Source organism: Calidris pugnax, unplaced genomic scaffold, assembly GCF_001431845.1.
Source record: "Calidris pugnax isolate Ruff unplaced genomic scaffold, ASM143184v1 scaffold404, whole genome shotgun sequence".
Classification (NCBI taxonomy): domain Eukaryota; kingdom Metazoa; phylum Chordata; class Aves; order Charadriiformes; family Scolopacidae; genus Calidris; species Calidris pugnax.
The window spans coordinates 470,905-493,712 of NW_015091151.1; the positions used below are offsets into that span (position 1 = coordinate 470,905).

The 22,808-nt window shown below is 38.5% G+C and overlaps 1 protein-coding gene across 1 annotated transcript in view; it reads right to left on the reverse strand.

Annotated features, from left to right (window-relative positions):
- Positions 1-1,129: 1,129 nt before the first annotated feature.
- The window catches only part of TDRD7 (tudor domain containing 7), a 58,485-nt gene continuing 36,806 nt past the window's right edge, over positions 1,130-22,808 (reverse strand). Inside the window, exons 7-17 of the mRNA XM_014959230.1 lie at positions 15,740-16,320; positions 11,610-11,796; positions 9,914-10,025; positions 8,851-9,053; positions 8,573-8,707; positions 7,003-7,086; positions 6,710-6,844; positions 6,269-6,379; positions 4,317-4,807; positions 3,863-4,023; positions 1,130-1,624 (exon numbers count right to left, since the gene is read on the reverse strand). Of these exons, the coding sequence (XP_014814716.1) occupies positions 1,404-1,624; positions 3,863-4,023; positions 4,317-4,807; positions 6,269-6,379; positions 6,710-6,844; positions 7,003-7,086; positions 8,573-8,707; positions 8,851-9,053; positions 9,914-10,025; positions 11,610-11,796; positions 15,740-16,320 (2,421 nt within the window). The 3' untranslated portion in view covers positions 1,130-1,403. The remainder of the gene's footprint in view (positions 1,625-3,862; positions 4,024-4,316; positions 4,808-6,268; positions 6,380-6,709; positions 6,845-7,002; positions 7,087-8,572; positions 8,708-8,850; positions 9,054-9,913; positions 10,026-11,609; positions 11,797-15,739; positions 16,321-22,808) is intronic.

A 22,808-nucleotide genomic window follows, 5' to 3' on the forward strand; every position in this document is an offset into this window, starting at 1 on the left:
CTCTCTCAACAAGTATACTTAAAGTGTCTCACCTCAGCTTGCTTAGAAATGGACAGGACCACGTTCACTAGCAACTTGCATGAGATTAGCAGTTGGTTAGTTTATCACTGCCCATCCTATTCACAAGCACTCTGCTACATCCTGAATACAGTCCAGTCGGAGAAGACACTCAAGCAGACTTCCAAGAGGACTCCTTGGTGCTTAGCTCAGACCTCCTGCAGAACTACACCAGAATTAGACTAAAAGGGGGCAGGTATCAGTCGTACATGCTTACACAGCTTGTTGACTCAGAATATTTGCCTGCATTTTCTTTCTCCTATTGTAATGTCACATAGGCACTGCACTTCCCAAGCCAGGGCTCCCTTTCTGTCCATTCCCCTTCACCCCTGCAGACAGCACGCCGGCAGGATTTCTCAGCTCAGCCTCTGTAGAAAGATCATGCAGCTCTGCACAGCAAAAAAATCCCTTCTGCTGCCATTCACTGTGCAAAGCTTTAATACTCTGTTTAACAATCTTAAGGGACTGTGGCAAGCAAACTCAAGTCTAGGCAGCAGACTATGAAATATGATCATGTCTATACCCCCCTTCAAGTATTTCTAAGGCCAAAAATAAAGTAGGCCAAAAATAGCGTATTCAGAAGACTTTAAGCACCAATATCCCAGCTTACAGGACATTGCTTGCTCCTGTCTCCAGGGAGCACCAGTCCTTGAAAGTTTCTCAGAAGCATACCTCAAAACAAGCTATCAAAAAAGAGGGAAAGGAACGCCTTCGCTTTAGCAACCGGTGAGGGGGTGGGGTGAGGAGGAGAGTGGAGAATTCAGAAAAGTGGCATCATCACTAAAGAACAGCAAGCAGCCTAGTAAGCGTGTGAAGTGCATACCTTTCTGTGAAAGCTAAGTCCCGCAAATGCCATCTCCCAAACGAGGCACTTTCAACTATTCAACTCTTACGAAGTTAAGGAAGGGGAAAAACCCCTCCAATAACGCATGTCTCTAAATTCAGACAGGGCTGCTTCCACACTTCCCAAGTAATAAAAATGCTAATTAAAGGGAGGAGTACCCAATAATGGCTCTGAGTAATAGCTATGAGGAAAAAAAGCTCCCTCAAATTAGGGAAAGATCACAAGAACAAAAGTCAACATTGTTTTATTGATAAATAACTTTTTTAATATTTTCACTCAAACATTCTAGCATTACAATGGTAAACAAAGTGCAAATTTTCAGGAAGTCAACTGAAGTCAACAGAACCCAAACTTGTTAAACAAATCTTTTTCACAGAACACAGGTTTGTAAATTTTATCCCCTTTATGTCTTCAAGGCCATGTAGTAGTTATATTTCTCTTAAAAGCCTGTTACTTATCTTATTGCTAAAGAATCTGAGCAGCTACATTTCAGAAATGGTGATTAATCATCCTTTGAAAATTCCACAAGACTCTGAGACACAAAATCATGAATCCATATATCAGTATCTGGATGAGATGTGTCCACGAGGAAAGTCACTATTTTACGATCCCAAGAGTTAGCACTTTCATTAACTGCCTGTATCTGTGCCACCAAGGGTTTCTTCTCTACAAGATTCCGAAACACTATTGATGCTTCTTCTGACCATTGCTGGCTTTTCACTCCTAGGACAAATGTAAAGCAAAACAGAAGGTCATTTATAGACTATACCAATCTTAATGATTAAGTTTATAAAGCAGTGAGGGGAATTTAAATACTTGAGAAAACAGATGTTCAAGTGCTACTGAATGCAGCTTAACTCTAGAAAAGAAACACAAGCTCACTCATCTCCCACACAAACAAGCTTAGTTATTACAGAGACAAGGACATTTATTTTTTCTTGAAGTCTAAAGATAGGGGCAAGTTTGCAGAAGTGAAAGGCAAATGCACTGAGTCACTGAGCCATTCAAAGTGTATCAGCTGCCATGCATGATCAAGGCATATTAGGAAACATGACAAAAAGGAAACTACAGATCCTTTCCAAACAAACTATTTCTTTATCTGCCGCCTGAGGTTGCTGAAATTATTTGTCCTGTTTGCCTTTCTTTAGATTACGTTTTCTTCACCTCAAAGCAGCATCAGCTACTAAGACATCTGCCAAACCTTCAAGTCCCAAACTAGACCTGCAAAGAGCAGAAACAAAGGCAAATACTACCTAAATGCCTTCCAACTGCTGCTATTTTTTTTTTAGAGCAGCTTCTCACAAATCAAGTCTGCTCAGGGATGTGATGCTAGAACTCAGAACAGGTTTCTGAATATGGATGCAAGAAAGAAGTTGCTCCTGCAGACTTGAAATTGTCTCCCCAAACCACTGCTGGTGTACAGCATCTAGCCACAAAGGGCTCAAATATCGTCCATGAACACGCAAATAGCAACTTAGGGATAAAAGGAGCAAAACAGCAAAGTGGCAATGCTTTGCTTTTTTACTATTAGCAGCAGCTTGCTGCTGACAGGACAGGACAACACAGGAACACAGGCCCTTGCAGGTTACAGAAGGAATGAGAAGTCAACAGTTCATCAACAGCTTAGAAAGGGTAATTAATGCTAAGAAAGGCTGGTGAGGAAGCAAATGGGATTTTACAAGGAAATAGAGCAGAGATGGAGAGGTAACACACATGAAAAAAAGAGAGAAAAAAGTGGAAGAACAGCAAGACAATAGTTACCAGTGTTCTGGGCTCAGTTTGCCTGCTCTGACAATATGAAGTAGCTCAGAAGCCAACTTAACTAGCTACTTGGGATTCTGTGAAGCAGGAAAATCGGATGGCTTGCAGGCTTGCTCAGCTGGATTCTGTACTCTCCCAGCAGACAGACATAGCTAGAAATCAGTTTCATTTCAGCACTGCGTTCCTAGGACCCCAGCTTGTTGGTAACACATCCATCATCACTAGTTTAAAGCAACCCCCAAGGTCACACCGAGGCTGTACAGGAAAGCAGATCCTAGGCAGAAGCCAACCTAGGATCTGAGCACCAACGCCGTGGCCTGACACTTCAGATAAGTGTATCCTGTAACTGAAGTCTAGACTAGCCCTGGCCAAACAGCAGCAGAGAGCAGCAACTGAATAAAAAGATGTGTATATCTGAAACCAATACAGAAATGAAAAGAAAAATTTGGATAAGGAAAGGAAAGACACCAAGGAGAGATAACATTTTATTTTTTAATTCTATCACATGTGTGCACACTCTCTATGCCCCATATTCTTACGGAAATTAATCTTTCTTAAGTCTGTTAGAAGTCCCCACCCCTCTTGTGCAGTTTTATTGTTTGTTTGAGAACATCAATGTATTTCAGGCAACTTTGGATTCAAAACATGCACTGGAAAACAGTAAATTACAACAGGGGCAAGATATATAAGGAAAACTTCTCCAGCAACTCAGCATCTAGAAGATGTAGATTAGGATAATACACTCTATGTAGATTAGGATAATCAGAACATAAGTTCTTATCGGCAAGTATATAATAACATTCACATTTTGTAATGGGTTATGTTTAAGGATCCAAAACACTTTGATTTCCCTGAGTCCTTTGCATATTAGATATCACACATCTTAAACGATAAATGTCTAAGACAATGAAAAGCAGCTGCTGGGGAAGTTTTATACATGGTACCTAAAAGTGCTGCACTAAAATAAACAAATAATAAAACAGAAACATCACTACCTATGTCCAGAAGAAAAGCAGAGCTATTTTGATGACATAAACATGTATGCATTAAGCTGTTTTTGCAAGCAGTTACATACTTACTTTAGGAAAAAACAATTACATCACTAACCGTTGGCTTTCTCCACTTCACATTTCTATTCATTTGGTATCCCCACAGATATAAGGCTTTAACAAAAAAAGTCTGTAAGTGCTTACTACCTACCTGCAAGCTGAGCTGCTACAGCTTGGAAAGGTAGTTTTCTAAATGTATCCATGAGTGGCTGTACTTTCTCTATGCTGACAAACTCATGTTTACCGTAGTCCAGCTCATACACTGACAAAAACCCGTTTCTAAGAATTCCTTTTATTATGACCCTGTACCACCTAAAAAGGAAGAGAACAAGAAAAGACAACTTGAATTCGTATTCACACACTGTCATGCAACTAGAAAAATAATACATGACCCAAAGATCTTAACCAACACGCTTCGGGCTTCCCAGATCTGGTATTATCTGAATAGAAGTCAACTCTTCCAACTACAACCTGGAAGCATGAAGCGACTGCAACCTCATTTGCTGTCTCAATCTCTCAGGTATCATTGGACATTTGCCACCTTGTTAACAATGCAGACAAAGCAGACGTAGGCTTGCCTTCGATGATTTTAAGTATCTACTTACTGATTTTCAATTTTAGCTGCATAGAGCTTGTTTTTCTCAACGTTCACAGGTTTCTCTTCTGCCCTGCTGTAGTACAAGATCATTTCTTCCATTAGGGCTTCCAGATTATGTAGCTCTTTCCAAGGCTGGACAATAAAGTGACCTGGATGGCAGGCCACTGAGACATAGACATCCATGAGCTCGCCAGTCTTTGACAAGGGTAGAGGTGGAGGCATATCAATAGTAGCTGCTGTGCTGCTGGGCTCTCTGGCTGAATCAGAGACACTCTTCTCCACCTTTCCACTAGTTGACCGTAGAGCTGACACAGCATCACTTGTCACTTTTGTGGAGCTAGTCCCACTGGGTGTGACACTCAAGAAAACATCTTTCTGATGCTTCCACAAGTCTGCATTTTTGATCTGTCGATTGACACTACGATCCGTATCGGGAAAATTCTCTGGAGCAAACAAGTAAATGTGTGCAATTCCCTTTGAACCATCCTGCTTAACCACCTTGGAAAACAAAACACAGTTTAACTTCCAGTTAATCGCTAATAAATACATATCTGACTCAGTACAGAAGACTAAAGCCTTTAACAGCGAAGTGGCAACAGTTCATTGCATTCTATATGCACAGAAGTATTTTCAAGATTCTCTCAAATACATTAAAGAAGATGTTGGAGAGTAAGCAACTCACAGCAGCTAAGAGCACTTGCAGGTATTCCACTGATGTAAAGCAAATACAAAGACTGAGTTGAGTTTTGTTCTGCCCAACAGGTTCAATCTTGGTACTACACGAACAATTCTAGTTTTCAGAACGGTTGCCAGTGTCCATACAGATCTAAACGACTAAGTAATGCTACTAAATATTAATACTTAATCCTTCAAAATTCTCTTCCTGTCATTATGGGAGATGAAGCTTAGTGAATTAAGGATGGGAAAAAAATAAAGATAAAAGAACCTCCAGGTTTGTATCAGGCATAATTTTCAACTACTGACATAGAAGTATTTCCTATTTAACATTGAATACTAGCATTATTGATAGTGAAGCACTGAAATTTTAATTTCGCACAGTATATAACATTTCTTTACAGATTCTTCTGTTGATTTTCCTAGCCAGGAACAAAAACTTTCCACAATTAAAGCACACCTCTGTCACATATTATTTAATCAAGCAAGAATTAGTACCAAACTCAAACTATCTTGGAAGAGGATGTTTAGAAAAGCCAGATGCAACAGTCATAAGTCCCAGACTAGATGAGTTATAACTACACTGTCTTCAGTGTTAAAGCAAGCAAAAATGCAAAGGAAAGTTACAAAACACTTTTTCAAAGTGCTGTGACAGCATCTGGAATCATATTTTTAAGAGGAAATTAGCTTTGTTCAGTCTGTAGTTAGCAATACATTTAATTTAAAAGGGTGTTTTCAGGTAATTAAACTGTATAGGATACATTGCAAGCAGAAATAATTTTATCTCTAAGATAACAGAAATTCTAAGTATACGATAACATATACTAAATCACACTGGATTAGAAAAAGCAAACAAAAAATAGAGCTGTTTTCCAAGACCATAAGGAGAGAAAGCTATGCTCACAAGAGGCATAAAAAAACCTTAAAATTAAGTCAACAGTGGTATTTTTTTATGTGGTGAAACATTCTTTCTTATCAGTTAGTAAAATAACTCTAGCTACATATTTGGACTGGGACAGGAAACATGAAAGGCTAATGTGAAAGTGGCCAAATTCTTGACGTGAAAAGAGAAGCTTCCAACATGCTTAAGCAAGTAAGTTTTATTTCAAACATCCCAAGAAAAAGGACTTTGCGTAGAATTTATGTCCAAGAGCTGGCTATAAACTTCTAAACTTCTATAACAAAAGTTGATTTGATGACTGATTAACCATATAGAGTTGTTCTTTCAAGGGTCTTTCCACACGCCTATGGACTTCAAGTCACATAGGCATTTTGACTATTTACCTTCATGCTAAATTCAGGACAATTCATTACAGTGTCTCTCAGCCACAGTACAGCATCTGGAGTCCACATACCAGTGTTAGGAGGCAGATCTGCTAGGCAGCATTTTATAGCCTAAGAAGAGAATTAAGTATAGAAGGTATAATTTAGTAATACGGAAATTAGGCCACAAGTTCCTATTGACAGAAACTTCATTAACGCTAACAGTATACATATCTATGACAAACAGAGACAAAGGAACATGTAAAACCAGTACCACTACACTTACACAACATCCTGTCAATACAGGACATTATGACTTATTTCAGGCAAAGATGCACAATGAAATACACTCCAATGTTGAATGCTATTAAACAAAACAAAATTTCATTACATAAACCTTGAAGTAGCAGCACTACACTGTCAAGAGATATAGCATAGGTTAGCTTTAACTTGGCTTTATACCTGAGGAGGTATTGCAATTACTTCTCTCAGGAATTGTGGTGGGATTTCTTTAAGCTCTGATATTTTCACAGTTGCAACTGTTCCAGTATCCATGAACTGCACATCAAGTGCCCGGCTAGAGTGAATAAATCTTATCTGAAAGAAGAGAAGCACCATTTTGCAGTTAAAAACACAGCAGTGACACACACACACACTATAACAAGTTTCAGAGTAACTAAGGATTCAGATTTAGCCAAACAAAAAGAGCCATTTTAATGTGGGAAAACTGTAGCTGTTCTTTGAATATTTCTTACCTCTACACGTGCCCATTTTCCTTTGGAAGGAAACAAGCAGATTTTGCCACAGAAAGGTAGTGATACATTGAACTCAGATGTCCGCTGCAAATATAAAAACATGAAGTTAAAAAGCATGGAGCTATTAATATCTGGCACTCAACTAATCATTTCAAAAGCCACACATGGAATAAACAGTTCTGAGAAGTAAAAACTCTGTTTTAAATATAAAGTCTCTTTCCAGCCTCAGAAGCATTTCTTATCGCATTGTTTTAAGCTTCCCCAATCGCTAAAGCTTTAATTCCAAGTTGTGTATCTTACAGGGAATCCGAGAGAACACAAAGTGCCAGGGGAAAAAAACCACATTTGGAAACATAGAATATGAAGTCATTGACCATAAGTTTAATGTTCTGAAAAGTAAGAGCAGTTTAGAACTGCTGAAGAAATTCTTGCCTTTATATTCTGGAATGCATAATTTGTTCAAATATTCAACAAACCAAATTTACTACTGACTCAAACGGAAGTCTCCTGGGGGTAACATTCACCATGATAGTCCTAAATAACATAACAAGACAATGGCTGCACTATAAAAAGCATGAAGAAACTCCATTTGAAGACTCATCATCAACTTAGTTTGTTTGAACTCCCAGGCAAAATAAAAACCCTCAATATAAGCTGCAAAGTCAAGATTGCTTCTTTTACCTCCAAACACAGATTGATATTAAAAGATTCTGAATCTCAAGGTGTTTCAATGACAGCAAAGAGAACCTAACATATGCTCTGTCCAGAAAATCTGAACTCCTGAAATATCTGTATGGCTGCCTGTCTTTGTGTTGCTAAACTTTTCAGGGTTCTACATGCTTTCTTTCAGTGTTTAGTTTGCTTGAAACTGAATTGTGATAACCAGATGTAAAGTATTTCCAGATGGTGCATATTCCACAACAGGCCTAAATCTCAACTTCTCCACCTAAAAACACTTTGACAGATTAGTTCCACAAGCAGCAGTTCTAACAGGACCTTCAAGGATATGCATTTCATGGTTTGACTCTCTCTAAGGCTTGGTTCAATGTTAAACAATTTAGATTCTCTTAAGATTTCTTTTTTTTGGTATAAATTCTTTTGAGTCTAGTAAGGGTTGTTGTGTGTGTCTGTAAATGGCCAGTGGAATGCCAGACTTTTCTGCAACATGCCTATTTTAATGCAGCTTAAGACTTTTGAAGATGCCTCCTATATGTCGGTTCTAGCTGATATTAGCCACAACATTCACAAGCTAAGGGTACAAGGATAAGATACGCAGTATATCAGATCAAATCCATCCAATGCCCAAGGAAGCCAGGCTAAAAAGAACAGACCTTGATTACACTGCTTTTATTGTCACTTTGCATGGTATGCTGTGGGCCAGGCTGTTTATGCACCTCAACTCCACCACATAAATAAAACTTCCAGAAAAAAAATATGGCAGTATCTCAACAGGCTTTGTATCAATCTGATGCAGTTTCTGTTGGAAGATTCCCATTATGAGTCATGTTGTTACTGTTCTAACTATTCAAGGAAAGTTCTAAGTAGTGACTTCTCTCACCATAGAGCCTACCTTGTAATGGAAGAAGTCTTCTAGTTTCTGCAAGATTTCAGAAAGTCTAGACAAGCCTTTAGATGGCACTTGGCAATACAGGCTTCCATCAGAGAAAATACTGGTTACTCTCACATTTGTATAGAGTCCATCTACCTGTAACAGTAAGATTTTCAGAAGAAAGGGGGAACCCCCCCACACACAAACTTAGCAAGTTTCTGAGTACTGTTTTTTGTCCATCCAAGACCTTAGCAGTCAATGATTTTCAATGAATTAAGAAGGAAACAGGAAAACGGTACCTTAAGGTGCAGTTCAAGGGACTTGTCGTACAATGCCTTCAGACAAGTAGCATTGATGTTGATATCATCTTCTCCAGAAGTGTCATAGAGAACAAGAAGAGGAGTATCACTCCTTTCCAGTATTTCCACAGCAAATATCTTAGAGCATGTCTGTGATTCCACAGTCTTTACTAGGACAGGATCATCACAGAAGACTTCCAGTCCTGTAAGACACACCATACTTTTTATGTATCACTGTATTCAAAGGCAAAAACAACAACTGGTCTACGTTTGCAACAAGAATCTTTCCAAGAATCAGGATGTATCAGGAAAGCTGTACTATACCCCTACTTGCATTCTGCTCTGTTTCCACCATTTTAATGCAAAAAGCCATCTTTGGGGGGTGGAACGGTGAAGGAAGGGTGGGAAGGGAGAAAAGAGAAAGATGCTCTTCAGAAAGAGTTGAGGCAAACGTGTATAGAAAAAAGGAATGCATCCAAGTATTGAAAAAAACAATCAACCAAAAAAAAAAAGCTCATTCATGGACATTTTATATATTTAAAATAAAATATTTTTGAGAAGTTAGAAATGCCTACCAGTTTTAGGAAGGTAAAAAATTTCCATCAGAGTCTAAGAAGTCTGCAAGTATGTAAGTACTGAAAAGGGAAGGACCACTTAAAATAACAAAAGAGCATCATATTTAGGAATATTGCCCAACCTCGCCACAACAGATGTGGAAAAAGGGGCTGTGCTAGTACATTGCTTCACACACAACAAATATTTCCTTGCATTTCTTTAGGCTTGGATATATTAAAGGGACAAAGACTTCCAAGCTAAGTGCAGGAATAACTAAGCTCCATTACAGAGTTACTTGATATCAAGGCTTCTTTACAAAACTCTCCTTCACACCCTTCCTTTTCCTCCTTTCCATGCCTATCCATGTCTGCATAGACTAGCTGTCTTGGACAAAATCTAACATACATAGGAGTTATTAAAAAAAAGGATCAAAACTCCCAAACTGAGACACATCACTCCATAAATCATGCGTGAGCAAGCTGTATAGTAAACACTGACTTTCTCTTACCTGCCAGTTTACATTTTGCAGCTTGAAATGGAAGTGAACTGAACTGTTTCAGTAGTTTGTACACACTGTTGCTTTCAACAAACTCACTGAAGCCATGATCAACATAGCATACCTGATAATGGAAAAGAGAATAGAGTGTAAGATCATGAATATAATTATAAATATGTTTTCATGAGTCTAAGAAAAACATATTCTGTTACCACAACCTCTGTGCAGGCACAGACAAATCACTTCTAACTAATTTAGTACTATATAATGCCATTAATATCATGTTTATTTCACTGCTTGAATGTTCAGAATTTTCAGGGAGAGCCTTCTCAGGATCCCTGTAAAACTATCCTCTCCAACTGTTCCACAGAATCTCAACTCTTAATAGGAACAGTGCTGGAAGGACTCAGCACTTACTAACCTCAAATCACATGAAGAAACATAATAAAGTTGCAATTTTTATTTGTGAAATTTCAAAAGTGTTGAAAATTCAAATACCACTTAAATGCCATCCTATGTTTTGCCTTTTGTTTTTACAGCATTAAGACAATAATTTTGATTTATATTTATAGAGATTTTGATACATAGTCAATTCAAGAAATTGGTACAGAAACTGCTTATTGGCAGCAAATAATTGGAGCTAAAGTGAGAGAAAGAAGGTTTTGACAGGACTTTTTGTAACTTTTTTCTAAACTCTATCATGCAAAATGTCTGCACACCAAACACTGAAAGGTGAGTCTGAACACTGTTTCAGAGAAGCAAATTCTGCAACAAAGCAGTAGCCTTCTTTTGGCTGATAGCTCTAGACAGAGAGAAATTAGAGGCAAGGTTGCTACCAGTGTCCTTGCCACTTCTCTAAATCCAACAGTCTTTTCCAAGAAAGAGTTCTGACTGTCCCCTCCAAGTTCCAGCTGAAGAGTATCACACTAACTTTCAGAAAAACATGAATTCTAATACATGCTATTTAAACATTAATGAAATGGATCCACTTTAGAAGTATGTTAAGCAGACCTGGGTAAAAAATCACCTAACTGGGAGAAGAAACAAAAAAGGAAAAGGTACCATTAATGTTTGACTAGGCAAGAAATAAAAGAGAAGTTTGAAAATTTTTTATACAGTTTTGTCATATGTTTCATTGCAGATGGCAAGAAGAGTTTGCTTGGCTCAGGAGAAGTTTAACCAATGAGTTAAATAATCTAGAAGGGACTCAACTAAAATGCAGGCTACATTTAACTCCCGGAATACCAGATCTGCCTGGAAGGGAACATGAGTATATCCTTCTCGTTGTCTTGCTCTATAGCACATGTAATACATAGTTCACTACAAGACTTCAAACAAGATCCATCAGCAAGTGAAATTTATTCTTCCCTTTCCCTTCCTCTGTCCCACTTCAAATAGTGCTACTACATCTGTTCCTCCTAAGACTATCAAAGGTACATTTTCAGTACAAAAGCGCTACAGGGCCCAGCCCATATAAAGCCCAAAACAAAATCCCAAAACTCAAACTATTTATGGAAAAAAAAAAGACCATTTAAATTTGGCAATCACATGACTTCAAAACAGTCTCAATTTCTCATATAACTGAAAATAGAAGTACTTCAGGGTAAGAAAGGAGAGAATGGTAGTGCAGCGTATTTAGGAACTGTGTATCTGAAACCCAAGATTGTTTTAGGTCTTTCTCCAAGTGCCAGAAGAAGTAATTGCTTGCCTTTATTTTGTTGTCTTCTAAAGAAATTATCCGAGCACGCAACCAGGCATCTTCTTCAGCATGTACTGCAACAAGTTGCCCAACACTCAGAGACTGAGCTAATGACACTGTACTATTCTGACTGTAGAATGCCTTCATGTCATCTTCCATTTGCTCCTGGGCAGAAGAATAATCTTTGCCCACATACCTACAGTATTTAACAAAAAAACCAAAAAACCACAACAATTAGGATGCAATGTCAAAAATCTGAATAAAAGCCAAAAAATTTATATGCATACATGAATATAATTAAATTATGGAGATATACGTTTTCTAGGCACATCAGTATTCAAACTCTTTTCCCATTAACAGGCCTATAAAAAAGTAATTGATGTAAAATTTTGTAGTTTTGTTGACAGCTAAGGGCGGTCCAGCAGTGTATAATCTAACATGCTCAACTACATTTTTAGTAAGAGCTCTTACTTCATTATTAAAAATCATGTCAAAAGCAGAATAGTGTCTGGGACCAGGTGTAAAAGAGAACTAAAACGTTATCTCTAAAGTTATTCTGTCATTAACAAACACCAGTTCAACCAGGTTTTCACTAAGGTTGATCAAAAAAAAGGCATCTAAAATAATTTTACAGATCAACTGTCAAACCATGTACTGTTTAGTCTCGGCCTTCAGAACAATCCTGGCATTAGGCTGCTGACCTAATGGCTCATAGGGAAGCAGTTTGTGTTTCATATATCTTCTTTAATAAAGTACATAAACTTACTGAAAACTCCAAATGGGAAGTTCTGAATGCTTCAGAAACAAGTCAGATTATAGGAGACAAAACAAAAACTTAATCCCAAATTTGCATTAGCAGCTACTGTTTTAATTTAACTTATGGACTTTAACTGTTCATACAGTGATTAATACTGCTTATTTCTATGACATAGTTTAGACTATCGTCCTATAAAAATCAGGTTTATTCTGAGGGTCTGCTATGTGCCCAGGATTAATGTAGATACTGTACTATGACACATTATGTGAACTTTGTTATCAAGATTAAGTTAAATCTGATCAAATTCCAGGGAATCCTCATTTTCCTAAAGACAGCCTGCTACCTCACCATCCAATTACATACTGCTTTTCAGAATGACAGCCCTCTTGTTTCTGCGTAAGCACTCTTCCACTTCAAAATGGACATGGAGTGTGGCAACAGTCACACATGTGCTGCTTAAAAATTAGTTTCTTAACATCTGTTTCATAAAGATATTTAACAGACAGTAGGGGCATCTTAACAAAAAGTGACCTTTCAGGATTTCCTGGCTCGCTCACAGTTTTCTGGTAATAGGTGAGCTTCATACTGAAAAAGCTTTTGGCTGCTTAAAGCCAATAGAGAAATTATTTTTCAGATTCTTCAGAGAAGGATCTTGGAAAGCAACTTCAAAAAAGCGATTTAGGGAGTAATCTATGTGCAGGTGGCCAGACACTGCAAGAGTGCACTCAGAACCATTCTTAGTCTCAACTGGAATCAATTCACATATCAAATAAAGCTTGCTGCTTCCTTGTGAAAGGACCAGAGGGGTATGCTTCAATAGTGAAACAACCTACAACATTTTGTCCATTCAAAAAGATAAAAGAAGAGGAAAATACAGTATCCAAGCTGAAGCACAGAAACAAAAGGTAGTTAAGAATAAAACATGATAGTTAATTATTTCTTGTGAGAATTCAAATGTAGCACCTAGTGTATCATCTCTGCCTTCAACCACACTGTTGCAGATGTATAGCAAATACCTACAAGTGTTTTTATCACTTCCCTTTCATTCTGACCACATCAGAATTTTTACAGAATTCGTACCACAACTCAAAATTGAAATAGCACCAAACCTTCCAGCTTTGTCTTAATTAGTACTGTAGTTGAAAGGTTTCAGCCAAACAACACTTAGCCACATACCAAGAAAGTAAAGAGACATTGCTCCATCCCCAAGACAGAAAGAGGAATCTTGATTTTATTGATCCTGCAAAAATCAACATCAACCAATAGCCGTTACACAGTTCTTCTGTAGATCAGGCAAAAATGACTGCTAGTACATGCACAGGAAAGGTGAATCCATGCATTGTTTCCTTCCTATATGTCTACATCAACATTTTCTCATCATGGCTAAAAACTATTCCCTTCAGGGCTAGTTTAATCTTGAAGATAAATGACCTTGCCCATGAAGTACATAGATAACCCTAAGTTGTCATTTCTGTACCTAGGGGCCAAGAAACAATTAATCACCACCATATACTTATACAGAACTGACAAATGCAGAAGCTTTTAAAAGTCTTTAGTAAGACCAAGAACCATGGTCCAAAATCTAGAAACTGCTGCTTTAGAGAAATTTTAACATGATCACCCTCAGCTCATCAGTGTAATACAGTAATTTAATCCATGCAATTTGAGGCATTCCCGCAAACAATTTGTGGAATCCTTAAAATAACAGATTAGAAAGCCAAGATTTGTTACTCCACATACACAGCAAGTTATCAGTGCTGCCAGAATTAAAAGGTATACAGTTAGAAGGAAAAAGCTTTGCAGATTTAAGTCCCACCCGCATAGCAAGCTGGCAGTAAGAGACAGATAATTTGTTTCTGCTCTTCCCAACACAAAACATGCAATATGCACCATGTCTATTTTAGTATCTCTATGTACAGATAATTACATGTCTTGAATTGGCTTGCTTTCTTGTAACTATCCATCCTCACCATCTTCTGCATCCTAGACTAAATTCAAACAGAGCTCTCACAGGAACAACCTAAAACATAAAGCCTCTCTTTTCTTTGATGCAGTTCTTCCTCCTTTGATTTCTTGTTTCAAGCTTCGGCTCACTCAAAAATTCAGCTGTGTATTCTTCACTAAAATGACTGACTCATCCAACCTTAATGAAAGATGAAGAATTCTGCCTTAAATTATGCATTGTGGTAACACCAGTATACAAAATAAATGTAGAAGCAAAGTACAAAAAAAACTTATCTGAGAAAAAGCACGATATAGGAATGGTGCTAGCAGCTAAAACAAAGATGGCAACATTCTCAAATGAGAATTTCTCTCATAATCCCTAAGTATGGGGATTTTCACTGCAGATCAGCAGCCATTAAGATTCCATGACTTTACAGAACTAAAACAGTGGACTGACACATAAACAAAGTTCGAGGTCAAATATTCCAATACACTACTGACAGCTAGAGAGAAAAAGGGTATCTGCACTTCAGCCTTAAGGCTAGTACCTTGAACTGCAAACCAGCAATGAGGAACAGGTATTAGTTTCATAGTGAAAGAATCTGAAAGTAAACTGCACACATAGCTATTTTGATCCTAATAAGGACTTCTGAGAATGACTGAAACTATCTAATGAAAGCTGAAATTAGTGGGAAAAACCAGAACTGTCAACATAGTATATTACCACACAGTTCCTCAATTCATCCTTTGAAGTGTCATATAAAATTCTAAGATTTGGCTCAATTTGAAATAATTTTCAAAATTAAATAGCCTCTTAAAAAGTGTCTGGTTTTTTTTTGTTTGTTTATTTTAAAGAACTGCTAGGATTTGTGTGTTTTATCCCAACAATGAAGTATAAAAAGCTTATAATGGTATTTTCTGAAACAGTACAGTAACATATATGTAAGATAGCCACTTCAATCCACTTAACACTTTTCTTTAAGACTGGGCTGATTAGCAACCAAACCAATAAGCACTAGTAGTTTATTGCTGGATGGAAGCTCATCTGTCCCCAAAAGTGAAAACTGCAGTATAATCTGAACACACTCAAGTCACACCTAGTTAGTAGTCAGGAGTAAGAAATATTTTTATAAGTATTACAGCAATATCTGAATACTATATGTTTTATAGTAGGGTTATTTTAAAATGCCTTCCAATGGCAAGTCAAATCTGCTTTGATTCTCAGACATGCTAATCACAGACCTACACAGAGGAAGTTCCAGAACTTTTCCACTTAAACACATAAACAAAAGGATTCTTAAGTTCCATTATAAAAATAAATAAATAACAAAGTCCTGCAACTTCCTGTTTATCTGTTCTCTTACAGCAGACCTGCACAATATGAAAATGTAGATTCATAAATAAAGCAAAAGAGATAGATTTTGAAGTACAAACTTGCCTAATGAGGACATCATTAGTGTTTTTCAGTTCCAACACTATGACAGACACAGATCCTTCCGATGGAATGACTAGAGGAGGAACAGTGATATTCTCTGGATACTGGTCCTTGGATTCTTCATACTGCTGTTCAGCTGTGGCCTTCGCACCATCATGCCTCTGGACTTTCTCAGTGACATTCAGATTTTCATCAGTGCATCTTTGGGGTTTAGCATAGAGGATTGCCTTTCTGGGGACTTCAGACACATAGTCCACTACACATATATCTGAGAGCAACTCTAGATTATTTAGAATGTCTTCTGGAAATTTCACTTGGTAAGTGTCTTCGTATAACTTGGGAAGCGCGTTAGCCCAAAGACCACTGGAATACTTCAGCAAGATGTTAACAACTTTCTGCTTGATGTCACTACTAAGTGATGTGGGCGTGGTCTCCCCTTTTGGTTTTAACAAAGGGTCTACTTTTAAAGCAGCAACATTCTTAGGCGCTTTTTCTTGCTCTGTATCAGTTTTTGCTACTGGTGGCATCTTCTTAGCAGGATAAAGAAGCCCATCGATCTGATCACCCCTGTGTACTTTCTCCACCTTGGAAAACAAAAAGTAGAGTTGATAATCAGTTGCATTTCTTGCATCTCTTAAGTCTAAATCATTTTGCCAGTTACACTTTTATAACATGCATTTTATACAGCCTTTGAAGTGGACATACACAGGGAACTAAGCTCGAGGCAGTTACTACAGGGTAGTATTTCTTGTAATGCTTCCTCCTCCATTTTGAACACATCAGCACAGGGCAAATATCTATCTATGTAATATAAGTTGGCTTGGTTCCAAAGAAGTATAGCCTCTCTTTTCTTGTAGAAGGACTAGAAGATGCTGATACGCTCCACAGACTAAAGGTCTTTGCACATTAATCCCCCCTGGTGTTCCACACAGGTAAGCATATCATCAACAAAAGTTCCTGTCTGAGTATACTGAGGGAAAGAGAACCTGCTTGTATACTTCAGAAACAAAAGGACACTTGTCAGGCAGTGTTGTAAAGGCTATGTGCTGTCATGCTCAGGGAATTATTTTTTCTTTAAAAAAGTTCTGAAATTAAGGAAGAAATTTCTGGATCATAATGGGTTTCATAATAAATTTGATTAGGCCATTTTAAACCATGCCCACAGCCTCCCTCCAGACCCAAATGTTTTGGTGGTCTGTATGTCTATCCTTTCCTAAGTTCAATAACAAGTATCTCACATGGTCTGAAGTCACAATCTTGCAAGCACCATTTGAGAACTGTAGAAACAAGCTCACAATAAAGTTCCACTTCCTAAAGCTATGCAGTTTCAACCTAGATCAACTTAACTGTAGTTTAGCAGGAAAATCTATGTAGAATTGAGATAACAAAAGCTCTCGGTGTTTTCACATTGGTCCCAAAGCAAAAACAACTCCTGCAATAAGGAAAGTTGTGAAGGTTTACATCATAGCTCCACCTTGATGTTCATTCCTCACAGGAAACTACTCTTACCAGTTTCCTGGGTCCACATCACACCAAAGTCCTTTTCAGAGGCAGATCAATGAACAAAACACTGAGTAGTTGAGTTACTTACTACTACTCAGGGGTAGCATTTACTTTTAGGATATTGATGTCCATACCCATCAGAACTTGATAAATCTTGCTAAAGTCATTCTTTGCTGTTCTGTCTTCACAACATACAACAGAAACATAACAAAGACAACTTTAACTAATATCTTACGTAAAGAAAAATGTATCTCACTCATTATCAAGATAGCATTAACAAGATAGGAACATTTAGTTACAATACATTGAAAAAACTGGAAAAAGATGGCTATTACTGTGCCAAGAACCATGTATTTTCTCCTATGTGTGCCTCTTCACATTCAGCCCAGGTTGCCATATAACGATCTGAGCTGAGAGTCAGCAAAACCCTCTGAGGGTTACTACATGAGTGCATTTCCATATACTTGCTGTGCATTACATTGGCAAAAGCAAGCTATCAAACTGTTCTTCAGAACAGGTCTTGGTCAACTTCCATGAAAACATGTGATATATAAAATTGACACAAAGAAAATAATTTTCATAGATATAAAAAAATATTAACCATGTTAGAGAATTCTTATGCATTCATGGTGGCATGTCTGAATCCTCCTTTACCAGTGAAACCCAAAATAGCAATATTTTCTGGAAGAATAAGACATGAGAAGGGAAATAAGCCTATCTAACAACCTGAATTAATGCAGATTCGTGCAAACGAGTTCACAAGCTTTAAGCCTTATGTCTTTTCAAGTAGGCTCACTCAACCAAGGAGACATTATCTCTCAACTGGGAGGAGGGGAGAGGTAGTGTCCTACAGACATCCATTTACTGAAGAATACGTATCTACAATAGGATCAAATATAAAGAAATCATATAAAGGACTTCAATTTGCCAGAACTTGGTACATCCACCAAGTTCTTAAGCATCTCTACTAGTCAGCTTGATATAAGAGATGATGAAACATATCTGGCATGCAACCTAGAAGGATCAAAGATGTTTTATTCATGACAGGAAAAACCTACATTTGTACCCTTTGGTATCAGGAATCTTACTGTGCCTCTTGAACCATAGGTGAAAGAAGAAGCTTAGTTAAAAAAAAAAAACCTGAAACTTAGCAAAGCCTTGCAAGTGTTCTGATCTACAGTCAAGAGACCAAAGTATATCAAGTGGCCAAGAGAAAAAAATCAGGGTATACCACCTTGGCAGGTAATGACAGCCCAGACAGACGAATTGATAAGGATGTCCCAACTGTGCTTGCACAAGATTGAGGAATTTGCTGAAACTTTTAACTCCAGAAAATAATTGGCATTATCAGGACAACAATCTATTTGAGAAGGCTGTGTCGGAACATATGGCAGTTCACCATGAGAGAAGCTGGATGCAGAGGTCTAGCTTTATGCACCCTTTCTCTTAGCTAGCTCTCTTTAACTAGTACTGCAATAGAGTCGAGTCCTGTGACTATTAAACCTTACACACTAAAGACTGGCAGCACACTAAAGAGAGAAAATGCTTAGAGACCTTTAAGCCTCTTAACTCCAATAATAGCTCTGAGGTTTTCTAGACATTGAAGCTCTGTTTTGAAGAGATTGCGGATGCTGATTGTGCAAACCATTTAGAGACAGAAAAAATGCTATTTCAGTAAGTTGTTTGAGCTTACTTCAGTATAAATAAGCTCAGGTAGACAACATTAGGCTACTATTTCTTGCATAGAAGTTAACATTTGAGATGCAACAGACTCCTCCAGACAGTGCTGTGGCCAAGACACTTTCAAGGATGCACAACACTACAGAAACCTTTATTTATAAGCAAAGAGCTTCACTTGAGAGCAGCGTCCCAAAACAGCCACCCTTTCTTTAGCACAAACAGCTCAGCTTGTTTTCAGTTGAGTTTATAGATCTGCCTGTGACGTAGTTCCCATTAGGATGGCTGGCAGGCTTGCTTTGCAAGCACAATATGCCTGCTGTCACCTCTCCAGTAGAGAGCACAAAGCAAAGTCAACAGCTGTCAGAATGTCTTATCAGGGCAACAGAGACTGAAGTTACTCTACATAGAAGAAAAACATGTTTGTCCTGGGCCTGAGTAACAGAGGGAGCTCTTAAAAATTACAATCTCCAGCTCAAAATAATAAAGCTTAAAAAAACCCCAAAAAATCACATCCCAAGATAAATACTGACACTGCAACTAAGCCAAGTGGAATACAAAAGAAGACCAAGTCCACTCCTTTTGACATACAGAGGGGATGAAGGCAGACATGCTCCTCTATGTGTTGCTAGGACAAAAGCTTTGTATATGTGTGCTTGACAACATGCACGTAAATCACTACACTAACATATATAATCAAAAGAAAGGATCCGCTTGGTGGATGCCAGAATGACCAAGATGATATCGAGTCTTGTTTAATTGTTTGTACAGTGACGATCAACAAGCAGATACAACGGAAACTCCTAGAGCATCAATACCTTCCAGAAAGGAAGTGGAGAAAAGACCTCCTTGAAATGAGAGTCTCTAGTCAGGGAAAGTATCCTTCACTTTCAAGGTTACCTTCACAACTAGCATATGCAGCTATTTTCTGCCATTCTTCTGCAAGCTAGGGAAAGGAAATGTGCAGGGGAAGTTGGCATTTAATGTCAGTGACACAGTCTCATCATACGTGGCAAAGAGGAAAAGTCTGGTTCCAAGATTATTGGTATCAAACAAGTCCTCAGAGACTGCTCTAGAACACACTGATCAGAACTATCACTCTGATTCAGTGAGAACAATTCATCAGAAGTGTGATGCATCAGTTCTTTTAGATCCGATTTAGATACCCAACACAAGCCAGCTACCATGGCATACATACCACAGACTGCATACAGAGACATTTTGCTGACAGCACCTCAGACAAAGCCTTCAGTGTGAAGACAGCTCTCATCTACCTCACTTTCCTCAATAATAAATGAAGTTCAACTCCCAGCAAACTGGAGCTCAAGGCAGTGAGGAATGTATTCCTGGCCTTGATCAGCAGTACCTTGCATCCACACATTTGGCTGACAGCGTCTTTTCTCTGTCAGAGGTGGCCACTATAACTAGAAGGTCCTGCCGTTTTTGCCAATTTTACAGCTCTCCCCAGGCACTGGTGAGATGCTGCTTCAACATGAAAGCTCCACTCATCGCTGCTCTTCCAAGTAGCTGCCTCCGAAAGCAACTGCGTTAAGCTTCCAAGTTGTTGAATATGCATGCAAAGTAATCAATTCTGGGGAAAAAAAAACAGACTTGTGCAATGTTCTTGCAAGTCTGAAGATCCCCACTGCATAGGATGGCATCAGACCCAGTAAAGAGCTTTTCCTTAGAAGGCTGTGGAAGCCTCTTGCATCACCTGGTTATAGCTTATCCTCAGGATCCACTCCAGCTTTTACAGTTTCTAGCCCAATATGCAATTAATTGTTTTGCATGGGAAGCTACACTACCAAACTTCTTACCCAAATGCCAAAAGGACATATTAAAAGGCTTTTCTTCAGCCAAACCTCATGTCAACTGTGAAGGTGGAACAGGACAGCATAGGAACAGGATTGAAATCTGTCCCACAAAGGCTGTAGAGTGTTCATTGCTAAAGCACAACCAGATACAGCCCTGGGCAAAATGCTCATGGTGACCGTGCTTGAGTAGAGGGGTTGCATTAGATAATCTCAAGAGGTCCCTTCCAACCTCAGTGATTCTGTGATTCAGTGAAATGTTTATGCAATGCTAGAAGAACTGGCTCAGTTCTTCTGAATTTCAACTGAATTTCAGTTATCAGGATGAAAGAAATACCCTCAAAACTGTAGGCCTCTTATAATACTAGGGAAGGCAAAATAATTTTGAAAGGTTTTGGATTTAATAGCCTTTTCAACCACTAACCCTGACAGGTATGTCAGTTTCATTTAAAAGGCCCAGAAAATGATCAATTATGATATTCAGACTGGCAATGACAACAGTAAATGTTGGTGGATACTTTATGGCAAATACAGATCACTTTCAGCCCTTCAACTGAAGTGAAAATTTTCAGATGCTACAATGACCCCAAAGCATTTCTGGTAGTCATTACTTCTGCACTTAATGAAAATGTTAAAATACAAGTCATACCGAGCATATTTTTGTATTCGCTTTTATTGTTAGACTAAAGGATCTTTCTTGCCAAGATATCCTTTGTTCAGGTTCAGCTAGTGCTCAGGGCTGGGGTGGTAAGCTCTGCAAAGTTCAGGAGTGCCTTTAGGTTGCCCATTTCTGCCCATCTTCTCTGCCCTCTGCCCTCCCTGGCACACTACAGGGAAGAATTATTCTCCATAGTTCCTCATGCTTTTGAGACTCTGACTTCCGAAAACTCAGTTACAAGTAAAACGCTGTGATCCAATAAGCCAGCCGAGACAATGTAACAACTCCATACTGTTGAGGGCTGCCCTTATTCCTCACGTCCTTATGCCAACACTGAGGATCAGCCAACATCTTTGTCAGCAGTTCTTTTTGGTTGCACTAATTTTCATCTCATAATGCAATTCCTAAGGGGTCAGAGAAGTGGAAGATTTAACACAGAAGGAGTTGCAAGCAGTGAAGCAGGAGCAAGGAAAGATGCTGTCAAATGGAGCCTGACTTCCATTTGGTGGCTCATCATGTTTTCTAACTGCTGTCCAGTAAGTCTTAGCTTCAGGAACATTAAGTTACAGCCTGTTCTAGCACTGTGTTTGTAGAACAAAGTTATTCTGGATCTTTTGTCCCCAACTAGCTCATTTCCACATGTAGTATGACACCACCTTCTCAGTATGGTTGATACCAACTGTATTTTGCTCTGTGCTGTACTATATCGTAGAATCATCAAGTCATAGAATGGCTAGAGTTGGAAGGGACCTTAAAGATAATTTAGTTCCAACCCCCCTGCCATGGGCAGGGACACGTCCCAGTAGATCACGTTGCTCAAAGCCCCATCCAACCTGGCCATAAACATTTTGAGGGATTGGACACCCACAACTTCCCTGAGCAACCTGTTAAGTATCATAATGCTAGAGCTCATCTGCAGAAGACAATTTGTAGGGTTTGTGTAAAACTGTGTGAGCTTTCATTCACACAGACACTACCAGCCATAACAGCCCACTCCATCACCTTCTCCATGTGCAAAGTCCATTCCAGCTCATAAGAGCACACTATCTATTACTTATAATTATGAGCTGAATTTTTTATTCTCTGAAGTCCATTCCCCTGTTTGGAATGATGGCTTTTGCTTCATACAGCTTAACTGTGGTATAGAAATTCCTTCCTTGAGAGTAAAAACCTGACAAAGTCACTCAAGGAATACAGCTGGTTACTATGGCAATCCTCCTCTTCTCTGAGCAGACCTGTTTAATTCACCCCTAACACTACAGCAAAAACTCAGCTGCGAGATGTAATAGTATGTAGTACCTGGTTCATTAAGAGAGGGGATACTGCCCAGGAACAGAGATTCAGATAACAACAGCCTTAATCCTGTTTCTACCAATCTGTTTACCAGCTGATCCTACCATCTTCCTAAGCCTTTAGTTTCACT